The sequence below is a fragment of the Neltuma alba genome, unplaced genomic scaffold, assembly GCF_004799145.2.
Source record: "Neltuma alba isolate B1F8T4 unplaced genomic scaffold, ASM479914v2 tig00011648_pilon, whole genome shotgun sequence".
Lineage (NCBI taxonomy): Eukaryota > Viridiplantae > Streptophyta > Magnoliopsida > Fabales > Fabaceae > Neltuma > Neltuma alba.
Genome location: NW_021636296.1, coordinates 442,692 through 462,462, shown reverse-complemented (window position 1 = coordinate 462,462; position 19,771 = coordinate 442,692). Strand labels below are relative to the sequence as shown.

General features: G+C 36.8%; 3 protein-coding genes across 4 annotated transcripts; 1 reads left to right on the top strand and 2 right to left on the bottom strand.

Moving 5' to 3' along the window:
• The first annotated feature begins 6,823 nt into the window (after positions 1-6,823).
• LOC114716269 (transcription factor MYB48) lies at positions 6,824-8,051 on the top strand. The gene is made up of 3 exons (XM_028901254.1): positions 6,824-6,872; positions 6,938-7,067; positions 7,210-8,051. Exons 1-3 carry the CDS (start codon positions 6,824-6,826, stop codon positions 7,730-7,732), a joined length of 702 nt encoding a protein of 233 aa, XP_028757087.1. The 3' UTR covers positions 7,733-8,051.
• A 1,740-nt stretch (positions 8,052-9,791) lies between these two features.
• LOC114716248 (aquaporin TIP1-3) lies at positions 9,792-11,645 on the bottom strand. Its single transcript, XM_028901229.1, has 3 exons — positions 11,437-11,645; positions 11,084-11,334; positions 9,792-10,378 (listed from the first exon to the last, which is right to left on the bottom strand). The coding sequence occupies exons 1-3, from the start codon at positions 11,567-11,569 to the stop codon at positions 10,004-10,006; spliced, it is 759 nt and encodes a 252-aa protein (XP_028757062.1). The 5' UTR covers positions 11,570-11,645; the 3' UTR covers positions 9,792-10,003.
• A 3,994-nt stretch (positions 11,646-15,639) lies between these two features.
• LOC114716249 (uncharacterized) lies at positions 15,640-16,789 on the bottom strand. 2 transcript variants are annotated; one of them, XR_003737613.1, is made up of 3 exons: positions 16,526-16,789; positions 16,389-16,431; positions 15,640-15,944 (listed from the first exon to the last, which is right to left on the bottom strand). XR_003737613.1 is itself a non-coding variant. In XM_028901230.1 (2 exons), the coding sequence occupies exons 1-2, from the start codon at positions 16,644-16,646 to the stop codon at positions 16,385-16,387; spliced, it is 168 nt and encodes a 55-aa protein (XP_028757063.1). In that variant the 5' UTR covers positions 16,647-16,736. The 2 variants fall into 2 exon arrangements, 1 of the variants encoding a protein (XP_028757063.1); XM_028901230.1 differs by lacking the exon at positions 15,640-15,944 and having other exon boundaries at positions 16,385-16,431; positions 16,526-16,736.
• Between the last annotated feature and the right edge of the window lie 2,982 nt (positions 16,790-19,771).

Genomic DNA, 19,771 nt, shown 5'->3' with positions numbered 1-19,771 from the left:
AAAGGGTTGTGATCAGTTAAAATATTTTAAGTTGTCCATGAATAGATCTCGTGCATGCGTGTGTCTCAGAATACTTTTACAATGTGTTTGCTATGAGGGATTTATAAGGGAAAGGAGAGAGGAGGAAGGATTTTAATCACTTACTCTTGTTTAGTAACACATAAATTTTAGGAAGGGAGGAAAAATTTTAAAACTTTTTCCCCCCTCCCCTCCTCTCGAAAATTGGGAGGATTTGGAGAAAAAAAGTAATATTTTGTCATGTTATAATCATTATACCCATATTTTACAATGTTGTGATCATTATGCCCATATCTTAAATAAAATAAAGGCAAAATTATCCATCTTAAAATATTTTCTCCTCCCGTCTCCTCATAAACCAAATAAGGTAATATTAAAACTCCCCCTCTCCCTCCCTTTTTATAAATCCAAACAAGATAATATTAAAATCCTTCCACTTTCTTCCTCTCTCCTTCTTTTCATTGAGCCAAACAGACCCTTAGGGATGAAGAAGGGTAAACTTCCTGATTAAATGATTTTTCCTGCAACTGATCAAAGTTCCTAAAGTTAAAAAATTAATTGATTGAACTCGAAGCGAGACAGTACGGGCAGGAGAATAAATTCATCGACGAACAACCCAGAATGAAGCGCAAGGAATAATCACCAATGAAAATATACGATGACATGGGAAGGGAATTGGATTCTTTCATCGAACACATCAACGTAATGAACTTCCAAAGAAGAGAGAGACGGCATAATTAATTAATCACACAGAGATACCCCCGGGGGGGGGGGAGAAAGAGAGAACGGCATCGCCGCACCTTTCCTCAGACGACTAGCTAAATTAAATATAACAACATCCCATGGTTGTGTAATTAACAAGATTCTTGTTCAACTACGTCGTCAAATTATTTCTTTCTGATGGATACCTGGTTAATTTATTTCATATTTTTGTGATTGATTTTTATGTATAAACTAATTATAAACACATATATTCACGCTTAGCAAGAAAGAGAAAATAAGTAAATTTCATTCTAGCCCTTACTCACCAGATACATATAATGGCATTATGCATGCATGAAGAGGTATATAAGAACAGCCGTCGTAATAACTACTGCTGCTGCAACCAGCATTACTACCACAATATATATATTGTTAATGTTACCTCAGGTTTGTTATTGGGGTCAAACGCAGTTCCTTGACTTGTTCACCCCGTGCTCGCATTTAAGAAATGAAAAATCTATCACAGAATACGCTGAAGAATAAGAAACTAATCCAAATTTCAAGGAAAAATACCTTTTTCTTAATCTTATTATTTTGTCATTGGCCGTGACAATTGTTGAATAATATCACACTGGTATAATGTTTTTGGGAAAAATACGTATTTTTGGTCTATAATATAATATTATTCTCATTTCATGCAGCGTGCCCGCAACTTGGATTATACAGGAAGATTCAACACCAACAAAGATAAAAAGAATAGATTCTGCGTATTATGTCATAATCCCATTCCTAGTTCCACTCACTGTGACGTTTTTAGTCTATATATAATTAAGACGTGTCGTAGCTCATCGACTCATCGTTAACAGTTCTTTAATAAGATGATAGAGTTAGTACAGTATTTCTTTTCTTTAATCCTCATAATATGCTCATCATCAATCAACCTTCACACGGCTTTCCAATGATCAGTGGTGGCCTCACGTATTAAATATAAAAGGCGAACGGGAAAAAGAAATTCGACTTTATAATCAGATCTTGTATATATCATATGGCTGAGCAGAAGTTTAATGATTAATCATAGGAACTGGATTACCTGGGAAGTGCCAGGCGTATGTAGTAGATCAAGGGACAAGGTGCTACTGCTTACCCAAATAAGTAATGAAGACCCAATTGTGGTAATTCAATTTGTTTTCTTTCTGGGTAAACCAAATAATCATGAAAAAGGGCAGATGGCACAATTCAGAGAGAGCAGGAGCATTCGATCATTTCCTTGATTCTTATGCAATATTTCTCCACCACTAGCCTTTAGTGCAAGCTGCAAATTGTAGCACGAGAAAGACCAATGCTTGTGTCATTTTCTTCATCGATGCTAGAAAAAATGTGATTAAACACTAAATAACATTATCACATCACATTTTTTTATATTATCGGGCGACATATAAAATAGACTGATACGATCCTAGCTAGCTATCAACGATCTATATGGCATTCCTGTTGTCAAATGAAACCATGATCACGTAATGGAATATCCAGGACTGGGCCACGTACAGCTAAAAGCATCATAAACTGGGACCATTGATCATGAGCTGCACTAAGGAGAAGGGGGTTGATGATGGCTGGGAAATGGTCAAATTTCTTTGTGCATGTCGTTACTCAGTCTTAATTTAATGATATGAAAATTCAAAGGGACCACCATTAGCTCTAAATTAACCCAGTTGACAGAGAAACCCAGGAGATAAGATTTAGTGGTTTGCCCACAAATTGGTGACATCCACGTCACTAACTGATCTTTATCTGCTAATTTTTTTGGATACGCCCCCCTTCTCCCAGGGGGGTCGGGAAAAAACAAAGAAAAAAAGCCCTAAAATTAAAGGAGCCACAAACAATTCCGTAATTCAATTATTCCTCTTGTTTGATACAGTGCTAACATGACTATTCACCGCCCCAAATTGGTCTTCTTTGTATGGACACAGGCAAATTAAATGATGCAATACTCCACTCGGCACATATCTGCTTATCATGTTTCTAGCCGCTTCATTAACGTAATATCCTCATCTTCACATCTGGACCTGTCAAATCTCAGAGGCAAGCCTGAACTCCACATTCATATATCCAATTCATATGCCTCCATTATCTTCAACCCCAGTGGATACATACCACCTGTATTTCTTTGTTGTGGATAAAAAGACAGCAAAGGGAAGGGCAACTCCACAAGTTAAAAGCTCTATTATTTATGAATCTAAAAAATTCTAAATCCCATCTAAATTATATTATAGATCCAATACTCGCTACTCTAGTTTCATCCTAATCAGAACCACAGAAAGGCTAGCTAATTGCATTATTGCATGAGATCTAAAATACTTAAGATAAGAAATATAAGAAATAGTTGACTGATTTAAATAGACTAAAAAATTTTGTTAAATTAGTTATTTGTAATAAATATGTGTTATTTTCTTTACAATACCCTTACTAATATTGTGTATTAGCTACAACTACTATTTGGTGGAACATTTAACATGTACCATTGCTTCAAGAACTATTTTAAAAGAAAATAGATAAAATATGAGAGACAAAATGGATTGAGATCTTATATTATATGTAAAACCAAATTAAATATCAAACTAGTTCTTATTTTAATAATCGAAGGTAGTATAACGATAGATATTAGAATCAGAGACCTAAAACGAAGAGCCAAATGATGCAGATTCATAAGGAAGCATTATGTTTTACGAAAAATGTTTATGTTAGAGATGAAGTTAATCAGCCTATCATATATGATTAAGGATTTCAGCCGCTGTAAAATGGATTTCAGAACATGCTTAAAAGCCACTCGATTTATTTGGCGTTCTGTGTATTTCCTGTCTCAGGGTTGATTGAATTTTATTTTACTTTTTGCCAAATCCGAAAGAAAGCGTGTGTGGTGTAAAGTAAAATCAATCGAATGAACATGATGGTGAATGTGAATGGATTCGTGTATTTATCTGTATGCATGTATTCCTAATAGGCAGCAGAAACACTAAACAACTGAAATTTAATGCAATAAAATAAGAAAGCGAATGGAAATTATAACCTTTTTATAATATTCTTCCTTCTATTTTATGTTAAATATGAAATATTAGTTGAGAGTTAGCTACTTTATTATCGCTACATCCTTTACTTTTGTTTCGAGCAATGATATGATAGTACTCCTCCGATCCTTAATATAAGACTCAATTTTTGAGTTAGTTTTGGTCTTAAATATAAGACCCATTTATCATATTTATCAATTTTCTCTAAATTACCCCTATAGATACCCCCTCAACCATAGTCAAGTAGAAGAGAAAGATGAGGTATTAAGAAAGATGATTATGGTGTTTTAGGAAAAATGTGTCATTTTTCTTATAATTAACTAACTTACCTAACTTCCTTAATCTAATCAAATTAGTTAAATGAGTTTTATATTAAGGACCGGAGGAATATTTTTTTTTTGTGTGGCTAAAGTATATATTTGGTCCTTTAACTTTATATAAGGTTTCAATTTGGTCTCTTAATTTTAAAAAGTATACTTTTGGTCTTTTGACTCTAAAATTTTTTTAAAAAATGATGACATTAATATCTTAAATATTGATAAAATATTCTCAAATACTAACATATTAAGTTTAATTTTCAAAACATCCATTATTGTTATAAAAAAAATCATCATTAAAACCTAATAATTTCAGGGCAAAAGGACCAAATGTATACTTTTTAAAGTTACAAGACTAAATTAAAACCTTGTATAAAGTTAAAAGACCAAATATATACTTTAGTCTTTTTTTTTTTTAATTTTTCAGATACATAAGAAAGGATGAGAGTTAATTTGGTCCCTTATAATGCAAGAGATTTATTTAAATTTTGGTTTCTTTTAATTGAGATACATCTTTTTGAATGGATAACTGAAATATATTGTATTAACAATTCTTTTTTATTGTTGCTCCTAGTGTTTTTCTTATAACATATGCATTTTAAATTAAATTATTATATTTTTCGTTTATGAAAAATTTTGTCGAATTTTTAAAATGTTTTCGGCTGGGCAAAAGCATGGCTTTAACATTAGAGCACTGGGTTCCAAATTTTTATAATACATTAGTAAATAGTTTTGAGTTTATAGCATTTGGGTAAATAAAATAAATAAGGTTTAATATAAATTTTAGTCTATCAAATTTGCTTTCATTTTAGTTTTGGTTTCTTAAATTTCAAATAATAGATTTTAGTCATTTAATTTTTTATTTAAAATAATGATTTTTATAATTTAATAAAAACGTGAACCATTTTGTTCATTGAAGAATCAAAACCTATAGTTTGAAACTTGAGAAATCAAAATCAAAATGATGACAAAGTTGAGGAAGCAAAAATTATATTAACCTAATAAATAATTTATTGTACCTTGGTCAATTTGCCTTACACGATACTTACCTTCTTCCAGAGAAAAAAAGATACTCCTCCGGTCCTTAATATAAGACCCATTTAACTAATTTGATTAGATTAAGGAAGTTAGGTAAGTTAGTTAATTATAAGAAATATGACACGTTTTTCCTAAAATACCATAATCATATTTCTTAATACCTCATATTTCTCTTCTACTTGATTATGGTTGAAAGGGTATCCATAGGGGTAATTTATAGATAATTGATAAATATGAGAAATGAGTCTTATATTTAGGACCAAAACTAACTCACAATTGGGTCCTATATTAAGGACCGGAGGAGTACAAATACTTTGTTAAAGCAAGCTTTTTTTTTTCCCCCAAACTTTTTAGGAAGTACTTTATGAATTGTTGTTTTCAATCTTCACAAATTGGGAGTGGCTATTTTTATTTGGCTGTGGCTTTTTTCTTTATGGTTACATGATTGAGTAGAGATTATAACCTTTTGCTAACTATTCCTAATCTTTGATTCCTCACCACTTACAAAACCCTAATGACTTAAACCCTCTATTTTCCTGCGGCAGTGTGAATAGTAATTTTCTTTTAAACAGATTAAATAAGTAAGGTTGCCCGCCATGATTTCCGCCTAATACTGCTTAGGCCACCACACAGCCTTCTTTTGTCTTTATCTGATACGAATGTCGATAATTTTTTTCAATACTTTCTAAAAGTATGCAGGGGGAAAAACGGAAAGAAAAGAAGTTTTTTAAAGGAATATCTAGCTATAATTTGGACTAAATATTATTTCGAGTTTGTCTTCTTTCAATCATGGCCTTACACAATGTCAAGGGACGCAACAATCATTTCTGCGAATCCAAAAAAAAGAAGGATTTCGAAGTGGCCAAAAGGAAAAAAGAGAAGATCCAGCAACCTCGTCGGGTGTTTGGATAGAAACCAAACCATGGTTTCAGAAGTGCTTTTACGGATTACGAAGTAAATATGTGGAGGAGGTTACCTCGTTTTGCGGAAAAGTGATTCTGAAACCTAGGTTTTGGTTTTGCCAAACACCCCCTTAATACCTTCCATTCAAGTTTGGGCAATGGGTCCAAACTTATGTTTATGAAAGACACGATTGTTTTGGACAGTCTTCATGGAAGAGTAATAAATTCTTACAAAAATAAGCTGTCTTTAAGAAAGTCTATCTCAAACAGAAGCCACTATTGCCTAAATACAAAGGCTGTATGCTGATTGCTGAAGTGATAATGGATCCAACCAAAACTTTGCCTGATGAAGTGCCAAGTCAATAAACAATTACAGTAATGGAAAGAAAAATAATACTGAAACTTACATGGACAGATCGATCTTTTAGTCTGATTATTTGCCTATAATGGCTGACGACAGCGTCATAAAATGACCGTAGGAAGTGAGCACGCGCGCACCACATGGGCAGGGGATATGCAAATTTGCTTATTGAAAATAACGAAACAGGCTGATATATGGCATATATAAATAAAGGATGTGCAGACATAGGTCCCCATAAGTGATTGGGTGGAGTAAGTTCTCTTCTAAGAAGTTATTCGAGTAGAGTTCCCTTCCAAGAAGTTATTCGAGTAGCTCAGGAAAACAGACGAAAATGGGTCAGCAGGAATTTCGGAAAGGTCCATGGACAGAACAGGAGGACATCAAATTGGTCTCCTTTGTTGGCTTATTTGGAGACCGGAGATGGGATTTTATAGCCAAAGTTTCAGGTTTGAAGGTGGCGGGAGAATAGGTATGCTTATTTGGGCATACTGGATTATAGAAGAATCAGCCTTTAACCACCTCATTTTGTTGTAGGTTTGAATAGAACAGGTAAGAGTTGCAGGTTACGGTGGGTTAATTACCTGCATCCTGGTCTCAAACGGGGTAAGATGACGCCCCAAGAAGAGCGTCTCGTGCTGGAGCTTCACGCCAAATGGGGAAATAGGTTTGAGAATATGCAGAAAGCTGCTGACAAGATTTTTTCTTCTACACATCTTTTATTCCATAACCTTTTATAGTTAGTCATCCAATCTCTCTGAATTGCTTTCCTGTCTCAAATCCCTGCTTTCAATGATTGACACATGCAGATGGTCAAGAATTGCTCGGAAATTGCCAGGGCGCACAGATAATGAGATCAAGAATTACTGGAGGACTTACATGAGGAAGAAGGCCCAGGAGACAAAGCGGGCGGCCACTCCATCATCAACATCTAGTTGTCATTCTTCACTATCATCAAATAATCACGCAGTGGGTTCACATCCTTCCAATGAGAGTGGAGAGGAAAGCTTTTATGATACAGGAGGGCCTAATATGATTGACTCAACAAAAATCAAGATAGGGGATGAAAAAGGGGAACAGGGTTACTCCATGGATGACATATGGAAAGATATTGCTCTGTCAGAAGATCATGTTCAGAATCCAGTCCATGCTAGTGCTGGGCATATCGAAGAGGAATGCAACTTCTTTTGTGCTCATCTGCCATCTCCTTCTTGGGAGTATTCTTCAGACTCGCTGTGGGTTATGGATGACGAAGAAAGTAAGACGTTTCTCCCTTCAAGTGATCAATTCTTTTCCAGTTTTGAACAAGGGGCAGCATTTCTAACTGGCTAACCGGAAATTATTTTAAATTTGTTCATATGTGTACCACCGGTCCTAAGGAAGTCTAACCTATGTAGCATAGTTCGTTTCTTTAAGCTTTTAGTCATGGTCCTCCGTAGTGTGACACAGCTGTAATTTTCTTATGCATAGTTGTAGTCCATGTCCAATGCCTTATAGTATCAACAAAAAGGAGAGTGTGAAGAAACCTCCAATAGGGAGGTCATCATGTGTTCTGAATGTAAAATATCATGCACCCGTCTAATTAAGTTTTATTTTATCTACGCACCTGTTAATAGTTAATGCATGAATAATCTACAAAACTCTTCAATTAGAATCGAAGAGTATGGACAACATATAGACAGATCATGCAGAAGACAATATGCACAGGCTCATTCATGCATACATATAATTCTTCTCTGTCACTTAATTAAATGATCGAGTATGGAGAGTGTCGCCTAACTTCATCCTACTCCTAATCTTGTCTCTGATATGCTGTTTCTCTAAGTCAACTCATCTTCTTTAGCACAACATATCTCTGACTTTAATTTCACTTAATCTTAAATGAACCATGATTGCCTAAGAAAACCTTATCAGGTTACAGTCGATCATGCATATCTGTATTGGGTGCATATAACGGATCCCAGATATTGACACGAGACAAGCCCGAATCAACTCAGTTAAGTCTACAAGAATATCGTGCACTCAACAGCTCGGAATGGTTTTGTCGCCAATGGCTTGCTTCGTGACAGATCAATGTAATGATCATCAAGTCATAAGTTGCACAGGCTACTCTGCACTCAAAGGTCAGGAATCCGTCTTTCTTAGAGTATGTGAGCCATGAAAACACTTCCTATTTGCTTTACATACTAACCAGACCTAGTTTGCACCGTTACAAGAAACCTACTTTGCACTCTTGCATATCCAATCAAATTCACATATATAGGACAAATATGATACAATACAGTAAATTGACAATGCGAGAAACGGGAACAGAACCTGTTAGCAAATTGTTCTAAACAAATTTTGATTATCTGTTGTGCACTTTTGGTGGTGAGGTGTAAACTTAGGGTCATGACCGTATTCGATTGCAGTTTCACAGTTAACAATATTCTGTAAACATTTCGCATTTCGTGCCTAGAAACAAGAAAATATGAGACAAACGATGATAAATTACCAGGGGAAAGTACTTCAAAACAAGTATCTTGGGCAGATTCAAATATGCAACTATTATACGAATACTGCATTCTTTTTTGGACTCATACGAATACTGCATTCTGAAGAAAAGGATAGCAGACAAAAAACTACCGGATTGAACATTTACGTTGCATATAGCGTTGCACCTTGGGAGGTGAAGAGATTTTCAATTTTCGCCCAGTTTGCAAATACCGATTGGCATTTATTATTTTTTTTTTGGGCGTGTTATTGCAACCTTGATCGTGCCAGTGGTTTCGCGCTCTTTCCACTTCCTTCCCGCGCCTGCTTCTTCTTCTTTCCACTTCCTTTCCGCGCCTTGAAATCATTTTGGGTCGTTTCATTTTTCTTTTATTCGCCCAGCGAGAGTTTGTTTTATTCATAATCTTTTCTAATTCTTGGGGAATAATTATACTTTGAAATAAATTCATCCATGAAAGTTTATGAGAACAAAGAAAATAATGAAAAACGAGTTAGCAGAAGTCTAACGTCTTAGAAATTATCCTCTTCCCAGTTCCCACCCACATGGAATATGTAGTGTGGCTGATATTAACATACCCACACTTCCTATATATTGCAAAGAAAACAACCTCTACAATTTTATTTCCAGTATTATCTTTTAGTTATGAAATCGTCTGAGAAAGATTTGCATTTTGTTTACAGAACATCAGGATTAGTATAATAAAAACGGAAGAATATTGTAGGAGGGAATATAGGGATAGACAAATTTTAAAATTAGATCATGGACTAATTAAATGTGAAGTATGACCCTTACTCTCTAGGATGCTTGACGTTAGTATATTTATTATCCATTGTGATATCACTCTTATAAGAGTTCTTGGATGAACTGGAGTAGAAATGAAGCTCAAGTGAAAGCATATTAGGAAAAACAGAAAATGAACAGTAGTGGATTGAAGTGATTTACAAAGCAGTACAGAGTGAACCGAAATTAACAGCAAAAAAAAAAAAAAAAAGGCAACAAGACGAAAAACAACAGAGAGAACCTCGCAATTTGAAGCCAAATAAACACACCCACTTTCAACTTAAACACAGTGGGTGGTTAAACACCTAAATATATAAAGCCCCAGCTTGCTAATAGTCAGTGGTGGGGAGTGGCTCGTGAGCGTTTTGGTTGATGAAGAAAAGCTCATAGACCAGGGCGGCAATACCGGCCCCAACAAATGGACCAAGCCAATAGACCCAGTGGTTGGCCCATGTCCAGCTAACCACGGCAGGTCCAAAAGACACCGCTGGGTTCATGGACGCACCGTCAAAGGCACCGCCAGCCAGGATGTTGGCACCCACTATGAAACCAATTGCGATTGGGGCTATTATGCCGATGTCTCCCTTCTTTGGGTCCACTGCCGTTGCGTACACTGTGTAAACCAAACCAAAAGTCATCACTATCTCAAACACCACTGCGTTCCATGCTCCCACTCCTGATGACAGTGCGAATGCCGAAGTTTCCTGCAATATATAACACAAACGTCTTACTTCGACTTGATGTTACTCAGCTTAATGTGCTTCAGTTTCGTACAACACCCATCAACATAGACTACTCTATAAGACAGATTAGTTCACAATGAATATGGATTGACGTAAATGTTGAATACTTTGCTAGAGATAAACTGATAACGAGACTCCTTATTTGTGCTTATGTTGTTAACGGATCGGAGTATATTCTACGTGTGACCCTTGTGAATAACACTTTCCATAATAGGCAAGACTGTTCATCGCTTCTGGCATGGAGAAATCTCATAAATTGTCTTCTGTGATAGGAAGAATCTTTCTAAGAACAAAAACAGAAACGGGTGCACGGGCTCAATCGGATGGGTTTTACTCATCATTTTCCCCTTTGATCTCTTTTAAATTGAACAGTTTAAGACTTCATTGAAGGACTTCTATCATCCATACATTCACATATACAAGGAAAATGAATAGCAATTATCCTAAAAACACACGCCATATTTATACTATGTTTCTTGTATTGCAGATGAACGTGAGACATAAAATTCATAGCAAACAACAGTATTCACAAGTCATGATCTGGTACAGTGTAGAGGAAAAGTTTGTTGCTGTAATTAGAATATGATGTCAAATTTGATAATCATGATAGTTGTCTAATTGTCTTGAATTTACTTGATTCAGGTTTGAGAGGACGAAGGGTCTTACCAGTCCACCAGTGGCAAATTTAAGGAGCAAGCAAGCAACCACAGAACCCAGCAACTGGGCAATCCAGTACAAAACGCTTCTAAGGAGGGTAATGTGACCACCAACAAAAGCACCGAAGGTAACAGCGGGATTCACGTGACCACCAGAAATGTTGGCTCCAACAGAGACCGCCACGAACAGCGCAAAGGCATGAGCTATTGATGCTGACACCAGCCCTGCTGGTGTTGCCGCACCATTGTTTGTGAGCTTATCTGCAAAACAACATCACATAGTGTGAGGTTGATTTATCCGTCACTTTAGAACTTACTAGCAGAAAACCAGTTTGACTTGAACTAGTTGAATTGGGCCCTTACTGAAAGCCATGCCGGAGCCTTCGCCGGCAAAGACAAAGATGAGCATCGAGATGAACTCAGCCAAGGCTGCCTTAAGAGCATCGGCCTGACTAAACTCACTCGCACCTCCGATCGCAATTCTGGAAATCGGCATTTTTTTATTTGCTTTGTGATTTCAGGCCTCAAATGCTCAAAGCTCTAGTTTCTTATGTTTTGGCTGCCTTCTCTCTGGTGTATATATACAAGAGGTCGTAGATAATGGGATTAAATTACGTCCGGGGAAATGGAAAAATTTTCTGATAAAGTAGGCGGCTTTTTTCTTTTTGCCAACTGTGAGGACAATAGTGGCGAGCCTCCGGATCGCTCCCGTGAGGCCACGTGGACGGCGTGATGGGATGTTAAGAGCAACAATCGCCGACCAATGTATTTGATGGTATGGGGGTCCCTCAATCATTGTCCAAACCGACATTCTGCATTGTTTACTTTTGCAGTGATGTGGATGGGGCCATGGTGGATTAGTTATTGCTGGATCCCTTTATTCATTAATTGTCACGTCCTAATGAAGTTTATTTTGCCGACCAGTTTTCACCTCTTGCTAATAAATAGGGAGTGCTTAGGGGGGACGATGGAAGGTCATAATCCCGCGATCCACGGATGGTAAGTTAACCCCTTGTCTAAAGTCTAATATTCAATTTTCAACCGGCAAGAGGATGATAAGTCTCTCCTGTGAAGTAGAAGTCGATGTGATCATCTTAAGCCGTGCGAAGGAAACTACCTATAAGTGTATCATTCCAAATCAGGAAAAAGAAAAATCGCGGAGCACAATGGAGTAAATTAAACTGTTTCGTTTATTGGGTTGCAAAAGGACAAAGTTACCGCTCTCAGGGACGGCGGAAGCCATTTGACGTCAATAATCGTCCTCAAGGAATCATTCACGATGAAGACTATTATGTTAGATACGTTCCAAATGCATTGTTCTGTAACTTCGAAATATAGCTGTAGCTAGTGTCATAGTACTTTTATTTTATTTGAATGGCAAGACAGCAACATTAGACAAATGTGTTTGGTCATGCTCTGAATTGTTCAAGATAATTGAAAATTAAGTAGGTAGCGCCGGGATGGAGAAGGTGGGCTGAGTGGGTATCATTGGAATACCTAAGCATCTTGTTGTAGCCATATATTTTGCAGAATAAATAATAATGCATTAACGTAAGAACAAAACAATAATGCCTTAGTGGTGCATCGGTCCAAGACGACGTGGAATCAGGATTCGAGCGCCACAAGTTTTCTGAGGGTATACTTTCATTCTCCGCCCTACAACTTTATCTCAATTTTTAAGCTTATCTGCTCTATCTTTTTTATTATCCTGGACGGCTCGCAGCGGAATAATTTAAATCAGATCACCATTGGACAAAAAAATAATTGTCTTTTCTTTTGTTCCGGTCTAGAGAGAAAATAAGCCTAAAGGAGCTTACCAATTCAATTTCGTTGGGAGGAAAAGAGTACCACCATCGTGTGGCTAGCAACTAGCAAGTGTCATCTCACCACTAGCTTGATTCTCCGTGTTCGGCAAAACTAGGAGCCACCGTACTACTTATGTTTTCTTCTGTTTAGTTCCGCGGTAACTCTTCCTCTTAAATCATAATTGTTCTTGCCTTTTGAAGATTAATTTAAAACTGTGATTGTTGGCTCTTGGTCTTGCTGGTCCTGCTACTGTTATGTAACATGGATTTACGTCGGATTCTACTAGAGGCAATGTTAGGATCAAATGTTACGAGGGTTACGAGAGCACCTAATGATCAAAGAGTTGACATCCAATTACTTGTACTGTAGCTGGATCAAGCTACAAGAAGTAGAATTAACCAGCAGCCCAAGGTAGCATGGTATCAATTTGCCCAGGTCAAATGATAATCTGATCGAATTCTTAACTTCCTGTGACCCTGCCTCGAGTACAAATAAAATTTCCCCTTCATTTTGGTTCACAAGCAATGTACACACCTCAAGGAAAATAAAGTCCAAATTCTCTTCGAAAAACATATTACCATGTATAACACGATTCTACCTATATGTGCCATTCCCTCTCTTAATGTCCAGCAACATTACCACAAAAGATCCAAAATGCAGGCAATCTTACTTGATATTGCTTGATAGGAATACGAATTCTATGAATGCAGACTCTCATCAATCACTCACATATAGGTGTCTTGTTGCTTGAACATGGTCCCCATAGATTACTGTCCTGTTTGAGCTTCGGGCTGAAACAAGTTAGGGCAGGCTACGAGCTGCAAATCCAGCCTGTGCCTATCCAGGAATGGGCAGCAACCCCAAGGCTCTGGGCTCGCGCCTCAAATAGCCCCAATATTAAGCACTCCTCCCTTAACAATCACACAATGACATTGCTTGAGAAAATGAACATATGCCGTAACATTTCTTCTTACAGACACGACTGCTTTTCTCCTTCTTTTCGATCTATATATGAATATCATCTCTGCTGGGGCCAACATCGGCCTAGTTAACCATGGTGTACCCATACTCCAAAAACTAGCTACAACCATCCATATCAAATCAAATATGCATTTTACAATACATTCACCAATAACATATACACGGAAGATGTTGTAATATCCGAAATAGCTCAGCAGCTTATAGAAACTTCCATTTGTTGGCCACTCGTTATGAATATCTTCATATTATGTTTGAAATAGTTGTTTAAAACTCAAATTTTATACTATTATTTCTATTGTTAAGTCATTAAATATGCACATAATTGTTTATGTATACCTCTCGTATCCATATTTTAAAAATTATTATTAGAGCAGCAATGGAAAAAAGAGTACGCGACGGGTGGGCTGAAGGTAGATTCATTGATAGTAGTTAAGCAAATTGAAAGGCTTGATGAGCATAAAGAAGCAGAAACCACTGACCAGATCAAGGCAGATATAAAACATTGGAACAGAGTGCCAGATCGGAGCTGGTTATCACAGAACTGGAAGTTGAGTCAAGATGGAAATGGAAGTCAGGGGAAAAAAAAAAGGGATGGAAATAGGGGCAACATTAATAACATTGCCCTTTCATGCTATTTGCATTTCTCCGAATGCGTTCAGATCCTAGTCCTGGCCGAGGCCCTAAATAGGACTGGTCCTCAAGGGAGGAAATAACAAAGAATACAAGAATAAACCGGAATAACAAAGAAAAAAGGAATAAAACGGGATAACTCTTACGTTTATCTTGCATTCCATTTTAAGGGTTGAACCACAAGGCAGACTTGACGCCGAGATTTTCAACCAGCAACTTACAATAAATTAACCTCCAAGAGCTCAAGTTGAATTTAGCCTCTTCCATTCAAATAAACGACCATAATCTGAGAGCAGAGATGGGAGATTACTATCATTATTATCATTTGGCTTTTACCCCCTCTAGAACAAATAATATGGTGGGGAGTCCACAATACAGTCCTGCAGGGCAAGGGCACTCATCGGTGAGATTTCCTAATGCCAGTTCCCAGGCATTGATAGCATGGAAATTGGGTGACTCTGCACTGTTGGTGCTTGTGTGACCAAGGAGAATGTAGATTGTGGGAACTATGAAAATATAGGGAGGAAGTGGTGGGGCTACTTAACAAACAAATTTCATGGTATTCTTCCAGCGAGGGCTAATACAAAAATTTGGAGATGATCTCTTTCCTTTTTGGGGGAAAAAATGATGTAGAGGAGAGCGCACTTGTTAGCATGATAGGAGGGAAGCCTCCACTTTAAATAGGAACTCTACGAGTCACCCAACAAAGGAGGTTGTCACAATCAAGATTCTTGAATTACATATCCACACAACTTCGTATGTTCGAATTTTATATCCAAATCCTACAATCAAACTACCATCCCTCCAGTACGGTGTGGCTTACAACAGGTAAATGTCCTAGGCTCGGCATTAACTTCCAAGAATATCCGCAATAACTGAGAATGACAGAAGCACTTGTGAAAAGGAATCATGCCACCTCTTAGTCTCAATGTGAGCAACTATTAAAATGTTCAAGGCACCCTCTGCATTGATCAAGTGTCCATTAATGGATAACGATCGATACTTCACAGTAAGTTCTAAACTGCCAGCACCGCACAAAAATTCAGAATGGGAACGTACATCGTATTGCCCCTAATGAAGAAACAACGGGTCTTAAGGGAAGCTATATCCCTGCCAATTGCACAATACCAGGCTCTAGAAGGCTCAAAATACATAATTAACCGTTGTATTATTTTCTAAAAGAATAGAAAATAAGTAAAACAGGAAGTTCAAGTATAAGAATTGATATGAACAAAGAAAGCAAAATGTCGATCTATTGTTTAATGCAATGCTTGGTAGGGATCTTTTCCATAGTTAATCAAAGATCAATACTGAAAATTAAAGGTGGAGAGAGTATGTATGACATCTCTCTTCTGTTATTACAATCTGCGACACCAAGACAAGCAAACCTCTCTTGACGCTGACACCGAAAACGAAGTGCAAAGCTGGAAGCCATACAAACCGCTTGGAATCACCTGGAACATAGGGGGGGAAATGTCGTTAACTAAAGCCATGAACCAGTATGGAGTAAAGGAAAATCATAATTGTGGGTAATTGTGGGATTTAGCAATGCAGCGAGCCAAAAATTGGGGCACAAAGTCAAGAGAGGGCTAATACCCATACATCAATCACTTCAGCCATAATTTTCCCTCGAATTAATCTTGCATAGTGCATCCTAGTGCTCTTTACATCCTGGGATTATATCATTAGCCTAACAACAACCCCCCTCCCGGAGCGGGGGCGGGGAGAATCTATAATTAATTTATTCATTAAGAGCCAAGTATCATCCCATCGAGTTAACGAGTCACTGTTTCAGCTTTTCCCGATCGGAAACACAAGAGGTGCACTCATTTCATACACCAAATACCAAAGAGGCATAAAAAAAGTTAGAGTTTGGAGAATGGAGATGAACAGGTTACCTCCTGTGCTCCTGAACGAACTTGGACTTCTTAGCATCTTCCTCTGAAATTACAAAACAGATTCAGAACAAAAATAACTCGTTATGAGATTCAAGAATCGTAATGACAAAAACCAACAGATCGAGATGACGTCCAACCCGTAAGACTGGCGGTGAACTTGACGATTAGGGTTCCGGTGATGGCAAAGCCTACCAGGAAGGGCCAGTTCCGATTCCATTCTCGCCTGAAGAAAACAGGCCATGGATCGAACTTCCTCATTTCTCACTGCTGCTCTGCTAACCCTGCTACGCCTTCTCTGCCTTTTTTCACTGCCTCGCTGCCTCCTCTACGTCCACAGCGAATTTCGCAGGTCGCGATTTGCCAAGCTTCTTGATATGGCGTAGCGATCCGCCTATGCCCGCACCGGAAAGTTCGCGATGGACTGGACTCGCGCACAATAATAGCACCCAGTCAGGAATGGGTCAGAGATGAACAATGTTTGGTTGAATTGGGCCTCAGTAAACAACAAGGGGGATTTTGACCCAATAAAGGCTTCTTAGTCAGTTCATACGAAAAAGTAAGGTAAATTATTAACTGACCAGAGAGAAGAACTACAAATAATTAGCTCTATGGTAAGTCACGAGGAAATTACTTCATACTTTCAACCATTTGATCAATTTTCTTAAATGTGATGTGAGGGCTAAACTGAACGAATGCAGGAAGAAGGATAAATCAAGTGATTTTTTTTTCCCCGGACGAAGAATGTGTTTAAGGAATAGAACAACCTAAAAATATACAAAAGCACCGTGGGAGTAAATAAACTATTATTTCCAAAACATATTGCGAGACCTACTAATTTTTCAGATATGAAAGAGATAATTTTAGGAAACTCAATTAATTACAAGTTTTGACCGTCAAAGATATGAGTATTCACATTATACGAATCACATAAATAAGGAAAATTGATTTTTAGGATGAAAAGATGCAAAGAGCAAATTTTATGATTCTATATTTATTAATAGCCTGATTTTGAAGATTTGCTTCAGAAATATTCTTAGTTTGAGATTTAAGAAGACTAGATCTATATGCAATTGCGATGAAAGGTGAAAATAAATTAAAATGCACTGGTCAATAGTCAAGACATTCAATTTTTGGGTCTTTGACCCCTTTGATTCCAAAAAAAAAATTGTCATAAAAAATGTCAATAAGGCACACGAAGCTATTCATTTGGGGCAGGTAGGGCAGAAGTTAGTTCTTCAACCTTCTTGACAAAAAAAAAAAAAAAAAGCGGGTAAGAAACACCCTGTGTACGTTTGGTTTTCTCATATATGCAGATAGGCTTGCTAAATATGCTCAAGAAATGCATATTTAGAGTTTCATTTTATTCTTGATGGACAGGTTTTGTAATCTCTTTTTATCCTTGTACCATTTACATTACATAATTTTTTTTGGGTGAAAAATTATGTTAAATAGTTTATTAAATTTAAATTATCAACCTCCATCCTATGATCTAGATTTGCAGTATTTTCTCCACAGAAGCAAGTTATTAAAATTTTCTATGATATATAGGACTTACCACGTATGTCTATTAGCGCGCGCGGGCTAGACAACGTAATGCGTAGGCGGAAAAAATAAAAGAAATAACGCGTTTTAAAGAGGGAAAACGGCATTTAAATTTGTAATGATGAGAAGATTATAGGAGGAAGACCGAAGACTCCCTCAATCGGATTAGATTGTTCTGGGGAAAAAAGGGTAAACGAATTAAATTTGACTGTCAGTGTATTGACTCCCTGTTAATTAAGGAAAACAAATATAAAGATGAAGAGAAAGGAAATGAGTAAAAAAAAAAAAATACTAACTACTATTTAATAAGAATAAAAGTGAAAAATTTTATATATTTAACGATCTCATTGATATATGAGAAATTACTACAAATAACAAATAAAAAGAGTTAGAGTGATAACCCACCGCCTTTCGAATGATCAATCTCTTGCCGCGTGCGATAAATTTTTTTCTATAAATAGGAATAATCACAATTATGAATTTTATTCGATTCACAACAGAAAGGTGTTAAAATCACAGAGAAAAATGGGCTCTCCGTTTTGTGCTGGGGAGGTGGGTCACTGCATAAATTCTTCTCGCACCCAGTTCAATTTCTGTTATCTCTTTTCTGGTTTACTAATATTAAAATCTTTTAGATGACTCTGACATTCATGGTTTCACTGGATTTCTTTCATGCGTACGTAAGACCCCTGACTATAATCGGTTTTTAAGTGAATTAAATCTTTAGACTGTTTATTCCTTATTATTTTGTCTGGGGAAGGAGAAATATTTTGCTTGCTTCTGTTCTGTTAACCGGGAAAATAGACTCCTAAAGTTTTGATTTTTTTTTCCTCCCCAGATTACAGAGGTAGTATGTGACATCGAGTTCATGGTTTGGTGCTAACAAGAACAACAGTAACCTGTATGCTATTAAGGTTAAGGCCATGGGCAAAGTTTTGATTTTAACCCGTACTTCTTTCTTCCTCCTCAAAGAGTGTGTCTCCTCAAACGCAACGTAAAAACAAAGCAGCTACGCCAGAAGGTCCAGATGTTTCGCCCAATTAGCTTCCTTCTTCCAAACTCGTTTATTATGTTTTGCACAATTTGAATAATTAAATGGCATATAGTATCTAGGTCTTTAATATAAGACTTTGTTTTATTTTTATTTTGTTTCTAAATATAAAACCCCAATTCACTTTGTCTTTCATATTTATGTATTTTTTTTATTTTTTTCTAAAATAGTTATAACCAATACACTTAATTAATAAAAATATTTTAGGAAAGACAACACATGTTTATTAAAAATAACTAATAATTTTTTTCTTAATCTTTTTAAATTAGTCACCTAGCTTTTATAATTAAAACCGGTAGTGTCGTTTTAATTTCTTCGTAATAGCTTACTTCCTTTTCTTGCTTCCAAAGACAGTTTTTCCGATTGACCCACGTTTGCTCGTATTGCTTTTTCCATGAACCAATATTATTTTTGTTTGAAATGTAGCCTTTTCCCCCTTATACAAGTAGTCGGCGTTGAGAGGATTGTGTGGTTGGATTGCGGTCTCTACTTGAATCCCTGATATTCGACAGGATAAATTAAGTGTTTGTCAATTACCGTTTTAAGGCAAAAATAGCTAATCTTGACACTGATGTCGGTGTCTTGTGGCTTTGTTCATCTTCCTCAGTTTTTATGAGCGGTTCCATCTTATAAAACGATTCCACTAACTCTATATAACTTCCAAAGTGCATTCGCTCAGAGTAACTAACATGCTTGTTCTGATTTTCCAGACAGTTGACGCATTGATGCTGAAGCTGCTTCAAAACAAGGTTAAAATAAATCGCGCCCAGGATCTCATGATGCAACTGCA